This window comes from Scyliorhinus torazame, chromosome 5 (genome assembly GCF_047496885.1).
Source record: "Scyliorhinus torazame isolate Kashiwa2021f chromosome 5, sScyTor2.1, whole genome shotgun sequence".
Taxonomy (NCBI): domain Eukaryota; kingdom Metazoa; phylum Chordata; class Chondrichthyes; order Carcharhiniformes; family Scyliorhinidae; genus Scyliorhinus; species Scyliorhinus torazame.
The window spans coordinates 171,752,852-171,770,253 of record NC_092711.1 but is presented as its reverse complement, the minus strand read 5'-3'; the positions used below and the strand labels follow the sequence as shown (position 1 = coordinate 171,770,253).

Below are 17,402 nucleotides of genomic sequence, written 5' to 3'. Positions count from 1 at the left end.
TTTATAATTATGGAGATGCAGAACTGCTCACAGTATTCGAAGTGTAGTCAAACCAGGATCTAACAAATTGAACATGACTTCTCTGCTTTTCAATGTTCTTCCTCAGCAAATGAGGCCCAGGTATGGGCCCCATAATTCAGGAAGGATGTCAAGACTTTGGAAAGGCTGCAGGGATTTAGTACGGTGACAGGAATGAGGAACCTCAGTTCTGTGAAGAGGCCGAGGTTGTTCTCCTTAGAGCAGTGAAGGCCAAGAGGAAATTTGGTGTAGTAACTCAATTCATCGGAACCTAAATATAATCAGCCTTTGAATCTAGAAGGAAAAATATGTGTCTCTGCTCTGTCTGCTTCAAAAACTTTTAAATATTGGTGTTACTGGAAAGTGTTCCAATGCATTGACTTAGGAAAGACCATCCCAGTGTGTGTGTGTGTGTGTGTGTGTGTGTGTGTGTTTATGGGGTGGGGGTGGGGGGGGGGGGGAGAATGGACGAGGCTTCAACTTATTATTGAACCTGGACAGTCCTTAGTATCCTGCAACATGGGGAAAGTATGCAGCATCTGCAGTAGTATGGAGCCTTTGGGAACAGATTCAGATTTGCATTTGCGCTGGAAGCTCATCGATGCAGTCACACTGGTGAGATCGGTCACCTGCTCAGAGTGTGGGAAGAGATTCACTCAGTCCTCCAGCTCACTGAAATACCATGTCACTCACACCAATAACTGACAGTTTAAATGCTCTGAGTGTGTGAGTGCCTTTAAAAGCTCTGTGGAACTGATGGCCCACCACTCACACTGAGGATAAACCGTTCAGCTGCTGTCACTGCACAAAGAGATTTAAAACATCATCCCACCAGCTGAGATACCAGTGGGTTCACACCGGGGAGGGACCTGCTCCAAGTGTGAGAAGGGATTCAGTAATTAATCTGATCTGCAGATATACCCGTGAGTTCACACCAGGGAGAGACCATTCACCTGCTCCATGTATGGTAAGAAATTCAATAATTCACCCAGCCGGCTGAAACACAAGTGCAGTAACATCAATTAGAAAGGTTATAGATAGTTTGTGAGGGGTGGTCAAGTGGGGGAAGGGGAGGGGGAGTGGGATGGTCAGGTAGGGGTGGTGGCGGCGGGGGGATTGTAATGTGTCAGGATTGGAGGCTGAGAGCAGTCATGAGCAGAGAGGGGGGCCATCTTGGATGGGCCCAGTTCAGGGCAGAATTAAGTGAGGCAGAACTGATAGGGGATGATGGCGGACGGTAGCGGGGAATAGAGGTACAAGCCTCCAGTAAGATTGTGACATGAAATGTCCGGGGGCTAAATGGGCCGGTCAAGAGGGCCCGGGTTTTTGCACACCTGAGGGGTATGAAAGCGGAGGTAATTTTTCTACAGGAGACAAATCTCCAGGTAAAGGATCAGGTTAGGCTGAGGGAGGGATGGATGGGGCAAGTCTTCCACTCGGGGTTTGATTCAGAGTCAAGGAGAGGTAGCCATCTTGCTGAACAAGAGAACCGGGTTCGTGGGGGCCAGGGAGGTGCAGGACCCAGGAGGAAGGTGTGTGATAGTGAGTGGGGTGCTAGACGGGATGCCTGTGGTGCTAGTCAATGTATATGTGCCTAATTGGGAAGTTGCTGGGTTTATAAGGGGGTCTTGGGAGCGATCCTGGAGATAGATACACAGCAACTGATTATGGGCAGAGACTTTAATTGTGAAATGGAGCCGAAGGTGGACAGGTCGAGGCCCAAGTCGATGGGAAGGTCAAGGATGACAAAGGAGTTGGGAGAGTTTATGGAGAATATGGAAATGGTTGTCCCATGAAGGTTCAGGAACCATGGATGGAGGGAGTACTCCTTCTTCTCGCATGTGTATAATGTGTATTGAAGTATTGCTTTCTTTGTGGTGAGTCGGGTGGTGCTGGTGGGGGTAGTGGGAGTGGCCTATGCATGAATCATGATCTCAGATCTTGCACTGCACTGGCTGGATGTGAGGCTTCATTCGGGACAGGTGCAGAGGCCGGGATGGAGGCTGGGCTCAGGCATATTGGCGGATTAGGGGTTTTGTTATAAGGTGAGGAGGGTGACTGGGGATTATGTGGAGCTGAATCAGAATGGGAAGGTGTCGGCACCCACGTTCTGGGAGACGTTGAAGGCGGTGGTTCAATGTGAGATTATCTTGTTTAAGGCTCACAGGGGTCGGAGGAGGAGGGAGGAGCACGGACGGCTGCTGGACCAGATAGTCGAGGTGGGCAGGAGATACCGGGGAGGGGGGCCACTAAGGAGTTGCTGGGGTGAGGAAGAGGCTGCAGGGGCACTTTGATAGGTTGATGACGAGAAAAGCGGTGCGGCAGCTACGGAGGGCAAGTAGGGTCCAGTACGAGAACAGAGAGAAGGCGAGGGGCCTTCCGGTTTCGGGGGTTTGCTAAGAAGTCACACATCAGGTGGCTCTCCTCCCGCGAACCTGAAAAATAGACTATTTTTCCTTGACAAACGCCTGCAAATGATACAAATCAGCCCCACACCATTACAAAATGAAGGAAGAAGGAAAGATGCTGAACAACAGCCAGTCCAGAGGCTGAGTGGAGACCAGGAGTGGGAAAAGCCGGGACAAACAACAATTGGCTGAGCTGACCAGCGCACGAGGCGGTGAACCTCGGAACCCGCCAGAGTGAGAGGAACCGACCCACCGCACGAAAAGCCCACTCTCACCAGGGGATGGATGGAGGATATTCCTCTCAAGTGAGTTGAGGGAATACCACGAAGAGATGAAATTGGACATACAAACTGCGGTGAAGCTTGTGGCCGAAGCTCTGGTGAACATGCAGGTGGCCCTGGACAAAGCCGAAAAGCGACTGGAGGCCCAGGAGGCAACGATTAAAGATCTGGAAAGAGCCACAACGGACCAGAGCGACCGGATCATCGCCCTGGAAAAGGAGGTGGCAAGGCTGGTCGCGATACAAGGCAACCTGAGAGGAAAGGTTGAGGATCAGGTGAACCGGTCGAGGCGGCAGAACCTACGAATCGTGAGCCTACCGGAGAGGAGCAAAGGTAGGAACCCCACAGATTATGTGGCCCAAATGCTGGGTAACCTGCTGGGAAGGGACAGCTTCCCCAAACCACCAGAAATTGCCAGAGTGCACCGGTCGCTCCCATCAAAGCCCAAACCGGATAACAGCCGAGGGCGATAATCGGCAAGATGCACCGGTACCAGGACCGGGAAAGAATCCTGTGCTGGGCCAGGCAGTCCACAAACTGCAGCCGGGAAGGTCACAAGATCCGGATCTACCAGGACGTTGGGGCTGACCTGGCCAAGCATTGGGCCGGATTTAACACAGTGAAGGCCGCGCTGTACAGAAACGGCGTAGGATTCGGAATGCTGGACCCAGCCAAGCTCTGGGTCATGTATCAAGGCAGGGAACACTTTCTCACGCTCCCTGCAGACGCATGTTCGTCGCAGAGAACAGACTGGAGAAATGGCAGCAGGGGCAGCGATGAAGAGCCCGCAGAATGAGACTTTGATAAAGCAATGTTTTAACAAAAAAAAGCTCTCTCCCTTTTACAGTCTGCACAGCCAACAGGAGACCATTGCCACAGAGACCGCTTCACACGGGTGAACACTGCCCCGTTTTGGAGACGAGAGCAGCAAGAGAAGGAAGGATGATCTAAGTATAGCTAAGCACAGGGAAATGGCGGACAGGAAGCCCAGAAATCGGGCAATGGGAGGAAGTGAAACAACTCCCAGGAGGGGGCCACCACACTAGTGAGGTAGCTAGCACCGGGATTCATGCAGGAGAGAGAGGCTGCGGAGGGGGAAGCCACCTGGCCCCAGGGTGGGGTCGGGCAGATAACGGGCACGGAGGGATAATCAGGGGAGAAAACAGCAGGGAGGGGGAAGGTTTAGCTACGGAATAGAGGTGGGTGTGTGCGGGTGAGAAGACCGGGGGGGGGGGGGGGGGGGGGTGCGGGGGTGGAGGGAAGAAGACCGGAAGGGAGAAATAGGTGTAGAAAGATGGAAGGCATTAGACCGGCTACAACAGGCCACATGTGGCGACTTGGAACAAAATGGCTCTGCAAGCAACCACTTTGGAGGGTCCCTGAACAAAGGAAAACCTTGGAGAGCAGGGGCTCACCCACATGGTGTACACACAGTTGGCGGCCATGTTGGATGTCCTCTGGAAAAGGGAAACCCCGGAGCGCAGGGGCCCGACCACCAGGTAAGTATGTTTGATCCCACAGGAACGGGGGGACAAAATAGTCACCTGGAACGTTGGGGGACTTAACGGCCCAGTAAAAAGATCCAGAGTCTCCATCCACCTGAAAAGCATGAAAGCCGACGTAGTCTTCCTCCGAGAGACACATCTGAGGGAGAAGGACCGGCTGCGGTTAAGGAAGGGCTGGGTGGGACAGACCTACCATTCCTGCTATGGGACGAGGACCAGGGTCATTTTGCGAAATAAGAGGACAATGTTCACGGTGACAAAGGTCAGCCTGGCCCTTGGCAGTGCCACTTGGGTGCTGGCCTGGCACTGCCAGGCTGGCATTTTTTGCATGTGCATGTGATCGGGCAGGGGGTGCCCAGCGTGTGTCTTGAGAGGGGTTCGGGTGGCTGGCGACCCTTCCATAGTGCGATCGGGCTGGAGGGGGTGGGGTCGGGAGGTCAGGGCTCGTTTCTGGAGCCTTGGAGATTTAGACATCATTTAAAAATGGCCTCACCATCTCTCGCTAAACTGGGGAGTTCCGGCCAGCGAAGCTCCTCACAGTAGAAAAATGGGTTAAGTGCAGCCTTGGCTGTGCGTCCCCATTCCGGTCCTCTATACAATGCGTGTCACGTTGAATAGCCATGTGTTTCTCAGCGCTGAGAGTGGCATGAAACACGCAGCTAAACGTGCTTGCTAGGGGACTTTGTTTCCTCTTCGGAAAATCGCGCCCACGATGTTAACTTGTTATCTGGTTGTTCTATTGCAAAATGTTGTTGTATTGTTGCTGGCAATAGCTCTTGTTCTGCTCTGTACCCATTTCCCACCAATTTTACTGTTACTCTGTTGTGGTTATGCTTAAAAAAATATTTTTTAAAAATATAATAATAAACAGATTTAAAACAATCTGTCCAATTTATCCGTAAAAAACATTCAATGACCCTCCCCGCCTCCACTGGTCACTATGGATAAGAATTCCAGAGACTAACGACCTTCTGAGGGCAGAGATGACTAGGAATATATAACATAGCTACAGAACAATATTACAAGACAAGAAATGATAATAAACCAAAGAGAAAATGCTGGAAAATCTCAACAGGTCTGGCAGCATCTGTAGGGAGTGAAAAGAGCTAACGTTGAGTCCAGATGACCCTTTGTCAAAGCTAAAAGACAGAGAAAGTGGGAAATATTTATATTGTGGAGTGAGAATGAAAGATGAGTCATAGCCACAGAAACCAAGGGAAACGAGGTGCCAATAGCCACATAACGCAAGGGGAGTGCTAATGGCAGTCCCCAGAGAGAACAAAAGGTGTGAAAGGCCAAACTGCAGAGAAATTAACATCAGAGGGTAAACTATGAAGTTGTAGATGTGGGGGGAGGGGAAGGTGGGAAGCAAAGGGGAGAAAGTAAGGAAACGTGGAGAAGATGGGGGGTAAATATATATAAAGAAAGGCAAGAGAGAAATAAATGGTAAAAGACAGTTAAAATGAAATGGGATGAAAACAAATGGGTCGAGGTGGGGTAGAGCTGATCATCTGAAGTTGTTGAATTCGATGTTGAGACTGGAAGGAATTAGCGTGCCTAACCGGAAGATGAGATGTTGTTCCTCCAGTTTGCATTGAGCTTCACTGCAACACTGCAGAAGACAAGGGTAGACATGCGGGTATGGAAGCAGGGTCTTGTGTTAGGCAAGCGTAGCTAGGACCCATGCGGGTACCCATTGAAACACATTTCATTTGGAGAAAATGGGATGATAATAAATGTACTTTATTGCAGAACTATCAATAATATATCTGCTCTGTGCCATATAACTACACTGGACATTTCTCGTTATTTCTGATATTAATTTACTGCCCCCTTAACTGTCAGCCATCTCCTGGGGAAAAGAACCCTTCAATTGTGAGCATTCAGAAAGAGACCATCCTTTTAGCCAAATACATGTGTCAAGCTGAGGGAGCAAAGGATGTCAATGTCTTTGAGAGAGAGAGAGACCTGGGCCAAGCTTTGCAGAGTCTGCACCCTCCCTGGATTCACTTCCTTTCCCTTCAGTTGCTGCAAGTGACCAATTGAAGGTCAGAATGAGAAAAGAAATGGAAAGGGGGAGAAAAGAAAGTGTTTTACTGACAGATATTGGAGACATGAGGACGTTTCAGTCTGTGTGAAGCTCAATCTTCATTCACACAAAGCCCGCGCGCTGATTGGCTGGAGGACGAGAGTCCTTCCGGTCCCACAACTCTTTCCAATGATCAAAACCTCAGAAGGTCAGGAGGCGGGCTCTCCCCTGCACATACGCAACTTCCCCTCTTCCTTGGGACATGCGCAGTCCCGGGCCAGGGGGAGCTCAGCGAGTTGCTTCTCGATCTGGCTGCATCCATCAGCCGGTTTTTTGGAAACCTTTGTCTCGACGAGGTACAGGGGAAAACTGGTGGGGGTGGGGCTTCGGCGCTCCCGTGTCCGCGTGCCGAGTCTGCGCACTGAGACCCGAAAACGTCTGTTGAACAGAGTGATTCTTATTGGTTGATTCAGATCGGGTTCTCGTGACGTCACAAAGCGGGCATTGGAAGTGAAACTTCCTCCTGTGTCTCCAACATCTGTGAGTAAAAACTTTCCTTTCTCCCCCTTTCCATTTCTTTTCTCGTTCTCACCTTCAATTGGTCACTTGCAGCAACGGAAGGGAAAGGAAGTGAATCCAGGGAGGGTGCAGACTCTGCAAAGCTTGGCCCAGGTCTCTCTCTCTCTCTCTCTCTTAAAGACATTGACATCCTTTGTTCCCTCAGCTCGACACATTTATTTGTCTGGCTAAAAGGATGGTCTCTTTCCCAATGCTCACAATTAAAGGGCTGGTTTCCCCTGGAGATGGCTGACATTTAAGGGGTCAGTAAATTAATATCAGACAGAGATATGTCTAGTATTTTTAAATGGTACAGATTAGATATATTACATATGGTCTGTAATAAAGTACATTTATTATTAACTCCAGTTGTGTAATATTGTGCTGTAGCTATGTTATATATTTCCAGTCATCTCTTCCCTCAGTGGGTTGTTAGTTTCTGGATTTCTCTTCCACATGGACCAGTGGAGTTTGAGAGTCAATGAATATATTCATTACGAAGTCTTACAACACCAGGTTAAAGTCCAACAGGTTTGTTTCGATGTCACTAGCTTTCGGAGCGCTGCTCCTTCCTCAGGTGAATGAAGAGGTATGTTCCAGAAACACATAGATAGACAAATTCAAAGATGCCAAACAATGCTTGGAATGCGACCATTAGCAGGTGATTAAATCTTTACAGATCCAGAGATGGGGTAACCCCAGGTTAAAGAGGTGTGAATTTAACCTGGGGTTACCCCATCTCTGGATCTGTAAAGATTTAATCACCTGCTAATGGTCGCATTCCTGGTATTGTTTGGCATCTTTGAATTTGTCTATATATGTGTTTCTGGAACATACCTCTTCATTCACCTGAGGAAGGAGCAGCGCTCCGAAAGCTAGTGACATCGAAACAAACCTGTTGGACTTTAACCTGGTGTTGTAAGACTTCGTACTGTGCTCACCCCAGTCCAACGCCGGCATCTCCACATCATGAATATATTCATGGATGAGTTGGACAGATTTTTAATATTTCTTTTGTTATTTTTAAAAACTTTTAAAAATAATGAATGCAACAGACTAACAGAAAAATTGATGGAAAATGGGTACAGTGTAGAACAACTGATATTGCTGCATAAATACAAGCAACACATTGCAGAATTAATTTGTAGCAGGATATTTTAGGGACCAGAGCCGCTATATGAAATGCCAGATTAATTGAACAACCGGTAAACAGAGTGAGTGGGGAAAGAGGGTAAGATTATATAAAAACAGAAGGATACCAATGCACACCCCAAAACAGACTAACAGCATAGTTGAATTAAAATAACATAGATGACACAGAATCTCTATAGTGCAGAAGGAGGCTATTCGCTTCTTCAAGTCTGCACTGACCCTCAGAAAATGCACTCACCGAGGCAGACTCCCCACCCTATCCCCATAATCCGGTGCATTGATCATCGTCAACCCACCTAACCTAACATCTTTGGACACTAAGGGGCAATTTAGCATGACCAATCCACTTAACCTGCACATCTTTGGACTGTGGGAGGAAACTGGAGCACCCAGAGGCAACCCACACAGACACAGGGCGAATGTCCATGTCCACACAGATAGGCATTCAAGGAATCAAACCTGGTTCCCTGGCTCTGTGCCAACCACTGTGCCCTACTCTGGGCTCAGTTGAATTGAATTCACTGATGGAAATCCCTGGAGGAGCAAGTCTGTCAAATTGGAGCACATATATTTGAGACAGGGGTCTCATTATTTAACAAATGCATCAGACTTAGAATGAAGTACAGACATTACAATTGCAATGGAATACATTCTGTAATCAATCTGTGCCAGTTTTGGATAGAGGGAGAACTGATTGGCCTGCTTCCATATCGAGCCTGATGGATGTTGGGTCTATCGTAACCAAATTCCGTGTGAAACTAAGATGAGAGGCCAATTGGTAAAGCCTGATATTCCGGAGACCCCCACCTTTAGCTCCTGGTGACTGGAGCTTAACTAAGTTGAGGTGAGGTTTATTTTTATTCCAGATAAATGTACTAATCATTCCATTAGTTTCCTGAATGACCATGGTTGACAGCAGCATAGGCAGCATCTGCAGAGGGTACAGCAGTCTGGGCAACACATTCATTTTAACGAAGGTGATCCTCCCTCGCCATGAAATCGGAAGAGCCGACCACCGGGCAAGGTCCCACCTAATAGTCACCATCAGCTGTGGACAGTTGGCCCCATGTAGCTGTCTGAAAAGGGGGGGGGGTCATTGATATTCCCAGATATTTAAATCCCAAGGGGGGAGCATCTGATTGGGAACTTAGCAAGAGGAGGGGGCTTACCCTTCAACACCCCCCCTCCCCTCACCAGCATGGCCTCTGACTCAGTAAAATTCATCTTATAACCAGAGAAGGAACTAAATCTATCCACAATCGGGTACAGCTGGTTAAGATGAACATTTTGTGGTTTTTATTTTTATCTCGGTGCCTAATGGTCTTTTTGCCAAAATTGGTCTTTATGGGGGTGGATTGGTTGGTTTAATCGTTTGTGTGGGCAGACAAGGTGGCAAGGATTCGGAAGACGGTGATTCAGAGAGGGCGACAGTCAGGGGGCTTGGCCCTGCTGAACCTGTTATACTATTATTGGGCGGCGAACGCAGAGTACGTGTGGGGTTGGAGCAGGGAAACGGAGGCTTTGTAGGCTTACATTAAAGGGTAGGTGGGGTTAATGGGTTACAGGGATAGGGTGGAGACATGGGCTTATGTAGGGTGCTCTTTCAAAGAGCCGGTGCAGACTCGATGGGCTGAATGCCCTCCTTCTGCACTGTACGGATTCTATGTTCTATAATTTAAAGGAACTGCTAGGTGGGAGGGGAGGGAGGTGAAGAGTTTGGTTAGGGAGTTGGGGTGGGTTTAGGGGTTTTGTGTTGGTTTTACTTTGTAATGTTATGTGTTGCAAATGTTAAAATCTGAATGAAAATACTTTTTAAAAAATCTATCCACTACTCCAGTAATGTCCAGGACTGAAACACGGGTTCAACACAAACAGCAGCCCGTCATCTGCACACACAGTGATCTTGTGCTGCCTCACCCCACCCCCCAGTCCCGATATCAGAGACTCCGATCTGATAGCCTCTGGCATTGGCTCAGTGGACAAGGGGGACAGAGGGCAGCCCTGTCTAGTCCCTCTCTGAAGCTGAAAATTCGATGCCCGCAAACCATTGGTGAGCACCGCCGCTGCCGGTTTGTGATGTAACAATTGAATCCACTCAATATAATCCTCACCCAACCCGAAGCCTCGCAGCGGATACACCAGATAATTCCACTCAACTCAAGCAAAAGCTTTCTATGCATTGAAGGAGATCACCAGCCCATCCAATGCATATTTCTGAACAGCCTGAATCAAATTCAGCAACCTTCCAACGTTGTTACTGGAAAATCTTCCCCGTATAAACCCAGTCTGGTCCTCCCGCACGATTGTCGGAAGGATGTCCTCCAGCCTTATTGCCAAAACATAAGATCGCAGTTTCAAGTCAACATTCAAAAGAGAGGGAACTTGTGACGGGGATGTGCTGAGCAGTCACACATCAGGTGGCTCTCCTCCATACAACAGAAAAATAGGCACTGTCGGCCGAATTTAGCCGCAAAATCAGACTTCAACATCCCCTCACCCTCAACAATAGTGCGGACAACAAAATGCTAGGAAGCAACAGCTCGAAAGGCTGCAGGGTCACAAACTGCAGCAAGGGACAGGAGCGGCGAGCAAGCGGGTCGGCGGCCCCAATCGACTACGTGGCCCAAATGCTGGGCAATCTGATTGGGAGGGACAGCTTCCCCAAACCGCCAGACATCGACAGGGCGTCACCTCGCAATGAACAGGGGAGCCAGCTCATAGGAGGGAGGGGGCGAGGTCAGCAGAGCGCAGGAGAGGGTGAGGAGGAGGCAGCAGGGACACAAGCAGAGCGGGTGTAGGATGGGGGTCAGATCGATCCTGGGTGGGGGGAGGGGGGGGGGGGCCACACCAGCAGGAAAGCTCGTGCCAGGAAGTACGGGAGAGAGAGGGCCCGTGGCACATCTCCCACTGGGAAGAGAGCGTCTGTGTGTGTGGGGGGGGAGAAAGAGAGGATAGAGGAGGGGGATACGGTGGGGTGGGGGGCAGAATAGAAGAGGGGGGATACAGTGGGCTGGGAGGGAGATAGAAGAGGGGGGGATACGGTCTGATCATGAGCGGGGGAACTTCACACCTGTTTGCAGGATCCATTTACTGACAGATCAATCCCAGAACAGGGAAAATGACAGGCACAGCGAGGGAACTGGGAACGTTCATGGAGCAGATGGGGGCAGTGGATCCCTGGCGGTTCATGGAGCAGACGGGGGCAGTAGATCCCTGGCAATTCTTACACCCGGATGAGAAGGAATTCTCGTTCTTCTCACCAGTACACAAGATTTACACTCGCATCGGCTTCTTTGTTGTGGGGAAATCGGTACTTCCAGAAATAGCTAGAGCGGAATAATCCATGATTGTAATCTCAGACCACGCTCCACATTACATGGATGTGAGGTTGGAGACGGGACAAACCCAATGCCCCACATGGAGGTTGGACACGGCCCTCTTGGCCGACAAGGTCTTCTGCCAGAAAACATCACCGGCCATCGGCAAGTACATCACTAACAGCCAGAACGGGGAAGTCTCACCTTCCACATTCTGGGAGGCACTGAAGGCTGTGATTCGGGGAAAAATAATCGCCAAAAGGCTCGTAGAGACAGGGAAGAGAGAGCGGTTAGGCAGCAACTGATCAACTCCATTCTGGAGGTTGACAGACGATACTCCGAGGCCCTGACCATAGAGCTTCTGCTGGAGAGGAAGAAGCTGCAAAAGAACTTTGACCTGCTCCCCACCAGGAAAGCAGTGACCAACTCCACCAGGCACGGGGGACCTTTTATGAGCACAGAGGGCTAGCCGCCTGCTGGTTCACCAGCTGAGAAAGAAGGCAGCCACTAGGGAAATAGCCCAGGTAAAGGATAACAGAGGCAGACTGGTAGAATAATTTTTATAATTGTCACAAGTAGGCTTACATTAACACAGCAATGAAGTTAGTGTGAAAATACCCTAGTCGCCACACTCCGGCACCTGTTCGGGTACACTGAGGGAGAATTCAGAATGTCCAATTCACCTAACAGTATGCCTTTCGGGACTTGTGGGAGGAAACCGGAGCTCCCGGAGGAAACCCGCGCAGACATGGGGAGAACGTGCAGACTCCACACAGACAGTGACGGGAATCGAACCTGGGACCCTGGCGCTGTGAAGCAAAATTGCTGACCACTGTGCTACCGTGCCGCCCAACCATAGCCGTCCCGTAGCCCAACCAAAAAAGGTCAACCAAGCGTTCAAGGCCTTCTACCGGGGACTGTACGCCTCCGAGGACCCCCTCCTCCCCGGAGAGAGTTCGGAATCTTCTTGGGCCACAAACCCAACCTGGGCAAAAACAAAGATTTCCCGGTGAGGGGGAGGGGCAGAGCTGGAGGGCCTCCCAGTTAAAATAGCCCAAAACAAATCCCGCTACCTGGAGATCCAGGTTTCCCACGAGTGGACACGGATCCACAAGTGGAAGCTGACCAGTCTGGCGGAGGAAGTCAAAAACGACCCACAGAGATGGGATGGATTCCTGCTTTCCCTGGCGGGGAGGATGCAGATGATCAAGGTGAACGTACTGCCCAGGTTCCTCTTCCTGTTTAGATCCTTACCGATCTACATCCCCAAGGCCTTTTTCCATTCAATAGATAAGGTGATTATGGCGTTTGTGCGGAGGGGCAAGAATTCCCAAATCCCTTAAACAGTACTACAATGGAGAAGAAACATGGGAGGCCTGGCCCTCCCGAACTTGCAATACTATCACTGGGCAGCCACGGCCGAAAGAGTGAGGAGATGGGTAAAGGGCCCAGACATGGAATGGGTGATGATGGACGAGTCCTCATGTACAGGAATGACCCTCCGGGCCCTCGCCAGGGCAACACTCCCATCCCCGGCAGCACCAGTCCAGTGGTGGCAGCTACCCTGAGAACCTGGAACCAGATGTGGCAGCATTTCAGTCTGACCGATGTGTCCATCATGGCCCCCATCTGCAGCAACCATAAGTTTGCACCAGCCATTCTCAACACCACCTTCAAGAGGTAGAGACAGGGTGGGGGAACACTGATGGTTAGGGACTTTTACACGGGAAATAGACTAGCGACCTTAGAGGAGCTGATGGAGAGACTGAACCTACCAAACAGGGATGAGCTCCAGGTCAAACACTTTCTCTGCAAGGAGACACCAGCACACCCAGAAACCCTGAGAAGCACAATGCAAGAGGAGTTACTGGACGCAGACAGTCTGGGGAAGGGAAACTGTGGGGACCTGTACGGACAACTCTTAATAAGGATGCGCTCCTTACTTGACGAAACCCAGGAAAAATGGGCAGAAGAGCGAGGGACGGAAATAGGGTGGGGTCTCTGGAGCGAAGCACTGAACGGGACCAACTCCACCTTCTCCTCCGCAAGGCTAAGCTTCATGCAGCTGAATGTTGTGCACAGAGCATACCTGACACTAACCCGAATGAGCAGGTTCTTCTCGGAGATGGAGGACAAATGTGAATGGTGCCAGCGGGGCCCGGCAAACCATGCCCACATGTTCAGGGTATGTCCCAGACTTGTCGAATTCTGCACAGCCTATTTAGAGGCAATGTCCATGGTTATGAAGGTGGAGCCGTGCCCACAAATGGCAGTCTTCGGGGTATCGGACCAGACAGAACTACTCATGGGGAAGAGGGTGGACGCCCTTGCCTTTGCTTCTCTAATCGGCCGCTGGAGAATCCTGCTCGGCTGGTGAAGCCGAGCTGCACCCACAGCTGCAGACTGGCTGGCAGGCCTATCGGAATTTCTCCACCTGGTGAAGATCAAGCTCACCGTCCGAGGGTCAGAGGATGGTTCCCACAAAGTGTGGAGGCCATTCACCAACTTGTTCCAGGACCTGTTTGAAGCCAGCGGCCAATGGAACACTGGGGAGGGAGGTGGGTGTACGGGGGCCAACGGGATCACAGGGAGCAGGCAGGAAAAGAGGTGGGGGGGGCTACTGGGACAAGGTGGGAGAACCAGAAACCAACTGACACAGAGACCAGAGAGCCGAGAACAAAAACACAAGAGGAGGAACCCCCCAAGGGAAGGTTTAAAACAGGACAGGGAGTGCGCGGGGTGGAAGGGGGAGGCCCATCAATGGGTGGGGGGGGGGGGGGGGGGGGGGGTGCACCGCGCACTTGTAAATAATAGATAACTCCCATTGTACAGTGAAGGGCCCAGGAAAGGACCCAGAAACGACGAGTGAAGGGGGCGGAGGGGAGGGACGGGAGATGGGGGGACCGGCACAAAGGAAATTGACATGCACATTGTAATCGGCAGAGTTACCCTGACTGCTTGGATAGTGTATAATAAGCATTGCCACAAGTCTGTTACTGGATGAAAAAGAGGTGAAAAAAACTTCCCCATCCAATCCCGCCTCAATTTAAAGTGTTCCTCATAATCCAGATGGGTTTCCTGTAATAAAGCGATGTCGACTTTCTCCTTTCGAAAGGAGAGGATATTTTTCCTTCTGATAGGGTGATGGATGCCCCGTACATTCCCTGAGAAAATTTGCAGATTAACTGCTGCCATTAGTTAGGCGACAAGAGAGAACAGGAACAGATTTTCACACCACAATCGTGCGTGTGCCATTACCCCCTCCTCCAACTCACTTTACACCAGAGGCACCAAAGTTTCTCCAAATTGCTCCTTTCACAGATAAAAGCCCCGTCTGTACCAGAGTAGGATAAAGTCAACAACACATAAACCCTCCCAGAATAACAAAAATACAAAAGAATCACCACCACAATAGACCCAAGGGGACATTCCTCAATAAGACTGAGGACCCGGAGGATTAACCTCACGGCCAGACTGTCGTTACCCTCAGGAAACCTTCTCCAAAATGAGGAGAAGAAAAGTAACTTTTGTAAATTGTTTTTACAGGATATTAGAAGAGGAGGAATTACAGACAGAAATCTCAAACGTCACATCTCAATCTGACTGACTCTCTCAATTCCTTGAAACTGAATATCACCGGACTTTGAATCTAGAAGGAGAAATGTTTGTCTTTTCTGTCGGCTCCAAAACATCAGTGTGACTGGAAAAGCCCCGAGACACACACACCCGAGTGAGTGTGTTCCAGGGCACTGACTGTGGAAAGAGCTTTAACCAGTTACGCAGCCTGAAAAAACATCTCACCATTCACAGCGGACAGAGACTGTACACGTGTTGTGTGTGGACGAGGCTTCAACTGATCGGCAAACCTGGAGAGACACGAGGATACCCAAAACATGGAGAAACGGTGGAAATGTGGGGACTGTGGGAAGGGATTCAGGGTCCCATCTGAGCTGGAAGTTCATCGGCGCATTCACACTGGGGAGAGGCCGTTCACGTGCTCTGTGTGTGAGAGGGGATTCGCTCAGTTATCCGACCTGCGGAAACATCAGCGAGTTCACACTGGGGAGAGGCCGTTCACCTGCTCTCAGTGTGAAAAGGGATTCACTCAGTTATCCACCCTGCTGACACACCAGCGAGTTCACACTGGGGAGAGGCCGTTCACCTGCTCTCAGTGTGAGAAGAGATTCACTACTTCATCGGGACTGCTGGCACATAAGCGAGTTCACACTGGGGAGAGGCCGTTCACCTGCTCTCAGTGTCAGAAGGGATTCACTCGGTTATCCGTCCTGCAGAGACATCAGCGAGTTCACACTGGGGCGAGGCGGTTCACCTGCTCTAAGTGTCAGAAAGGATTCACTCAGTTATCCGACCTGCGGACACACCAGCGAGTTCACATTGGGGAGAGGCCGTTCACCTGCTCTCAGTGTGAGAAGGGATTCACTACTTCATCCGGCCTGCTGACACACCAGCGACTTCACACTGGGGAGAGGCCGTTCACCTGCTCTCAGTGTGAGAAGGGATTCACTACTTCATCCGGCCTGCTGACACACCAGCGAGTTCACACTGGGGAGAGGCCATTCACCTGCTCTCAGTGTGAGAAGGGATTCACTACTTCATCCGGCCTGCTGACACACCAGCGAGTTCACACTGGGGAGAAGGCGTTCACCTGCTCTCAGTGTGAGAAGGGATTAACTACTTCAGCGGGACTGCTGGCACACCAGCGAGTTCACACTGGGGAGAGGCCGTTCACCTGCTCTCAGTGTGAGAAGGGATTCACTACTTCATCTGGCCTGCTGACACACCAGCGAGTTCACACTAGGGAGAGGCTGTTCACCTGCTCTCAGTGTGAGAAGGGATTCACTACTTCATCCGGCCTGCTGAGACACCAGCGAGTTCACACTGGGGAGAAGGCGTTCACCTGCTCTCAGTGTGAGAAGGGATTCACTACTTCATCGAACCTGCTGACACACCAGCGTGTTCACACTGGGGTGAGGCCGTTCGCCTGCTCTCAGTGTGAGAAGGGATTCACTACTTCATGGAGCCTGCTGGGACACCAGCGGGTTCACACTGGGGAGAGGCCGTTCACCTGTTCTCAGTGTGAGAAGGGATTCATTTGGTTATCCAACCTGCGGAAACACCAGCGAGTTCACACAGGGGAGAAGGCGTTAACCTGCTCTTAGTGAGAGAAGGGGCGCTTTCTGGGGAAGGTGGGACCTCTACAGACAGGATGGTCTACATCTGAACCTGCGGGGCACAAATATCCTGGGGGGGAGATTTGTTAGTGCTCTTTGGGGGGGTTTAAACTAATGCAGCAGGGGCATGGGAACCTGGATTGTAGTTTTAGGGTAAGGGAGAATGAGAGTATAGAGGTCAGGAGCTCAGATTTGACGTCGGAGGAGGGGGCCAGTGTTCAGGTAGGTGGTTTGAAGTGTGTCTACTTCAATGCCAGGAGTATACGAAACAAGGTAGGGGAACTGGCAGCATGGGTTGGTACCTGGGACTTCGATGTTGTGGCCATTTCGGAGACGTGGATAGAGCAGGGACAGGAATGGATGTTGCAGGTTCCGGGGTTTAGGTGTTTTAGTAAGCTCAGGGAAGGAGGCAAAAGAGGGGGAGGTGTGGCGCTGCTAGTCAAGAGCAGTATTACGGTGGCGGAGAGGATGCTAGATGGGGACTCATCTTCCGAGGTAGTATGGGCTGAGGTTAGAAACAGGAAAGGAGAGGTCACCCTGTTGGGAGTTTTCTATAGGCCTCCAAATAGTTCTAGGGATGTAGAGGAAAGGATGGCGAAGATGATCCTGGATATGAGCGAAAGTAACAGGGTAGTTATTATGGGAGACTTTAACTTTCCAAATATTGACTGGAAAAGATATAGTTCGAGTACATTAGATGGGTCGTTTTTTGTTCAGTGTGTGCAGGAGGGTTTCCTGACACAGTTTGTTGACAGGCCAACAAGAGGTGAGGCCACATTGGATTTGGTTTTGGGTAATGAACCAGGCCAGGTGTTGGATTTGGAGGTAGGTGAGCACTTTGGGGACAGTGACCACAATTCGGTGACGTTTACGTTAAGGATGGAAAGGGATAAGTATACACCGCAGGGCAAGAGTTATAGCTGGGGGAAGGGAAATTATGAT

The 17,402-nt window shown here is 50.4% G+C and overlaps 1 protein-coding gene across 1 annotated transcript; it reads left to right on the top strand.

Annotated features, from left to right (window-relative positions):
- Window positions 1–6,536: 6,536 nt before the first annotated feature.
- LOC140420667 (uncharacterized) lies at window positions 6,537–16,886 on the top strand. Its single transcript, XM_072504665.1, has 2 exons — window positions 6,537–6,781; window positions 14,815–16,886. Exon 2 carries the CDS (start codon window positions 15,162–15,164, stop codon window positions 16,446–16,448), a length of 1,287 nt encoding a protein of 428 aa, XP_072360766.1. The 5' UTR covers window positions 6,537–6,781; window positions 14,815–15,161; the 3' UTR covers window positions 16,449–16,886.
- Window positions 16,887–17,402: the final 516 nt, after the last annotated feature.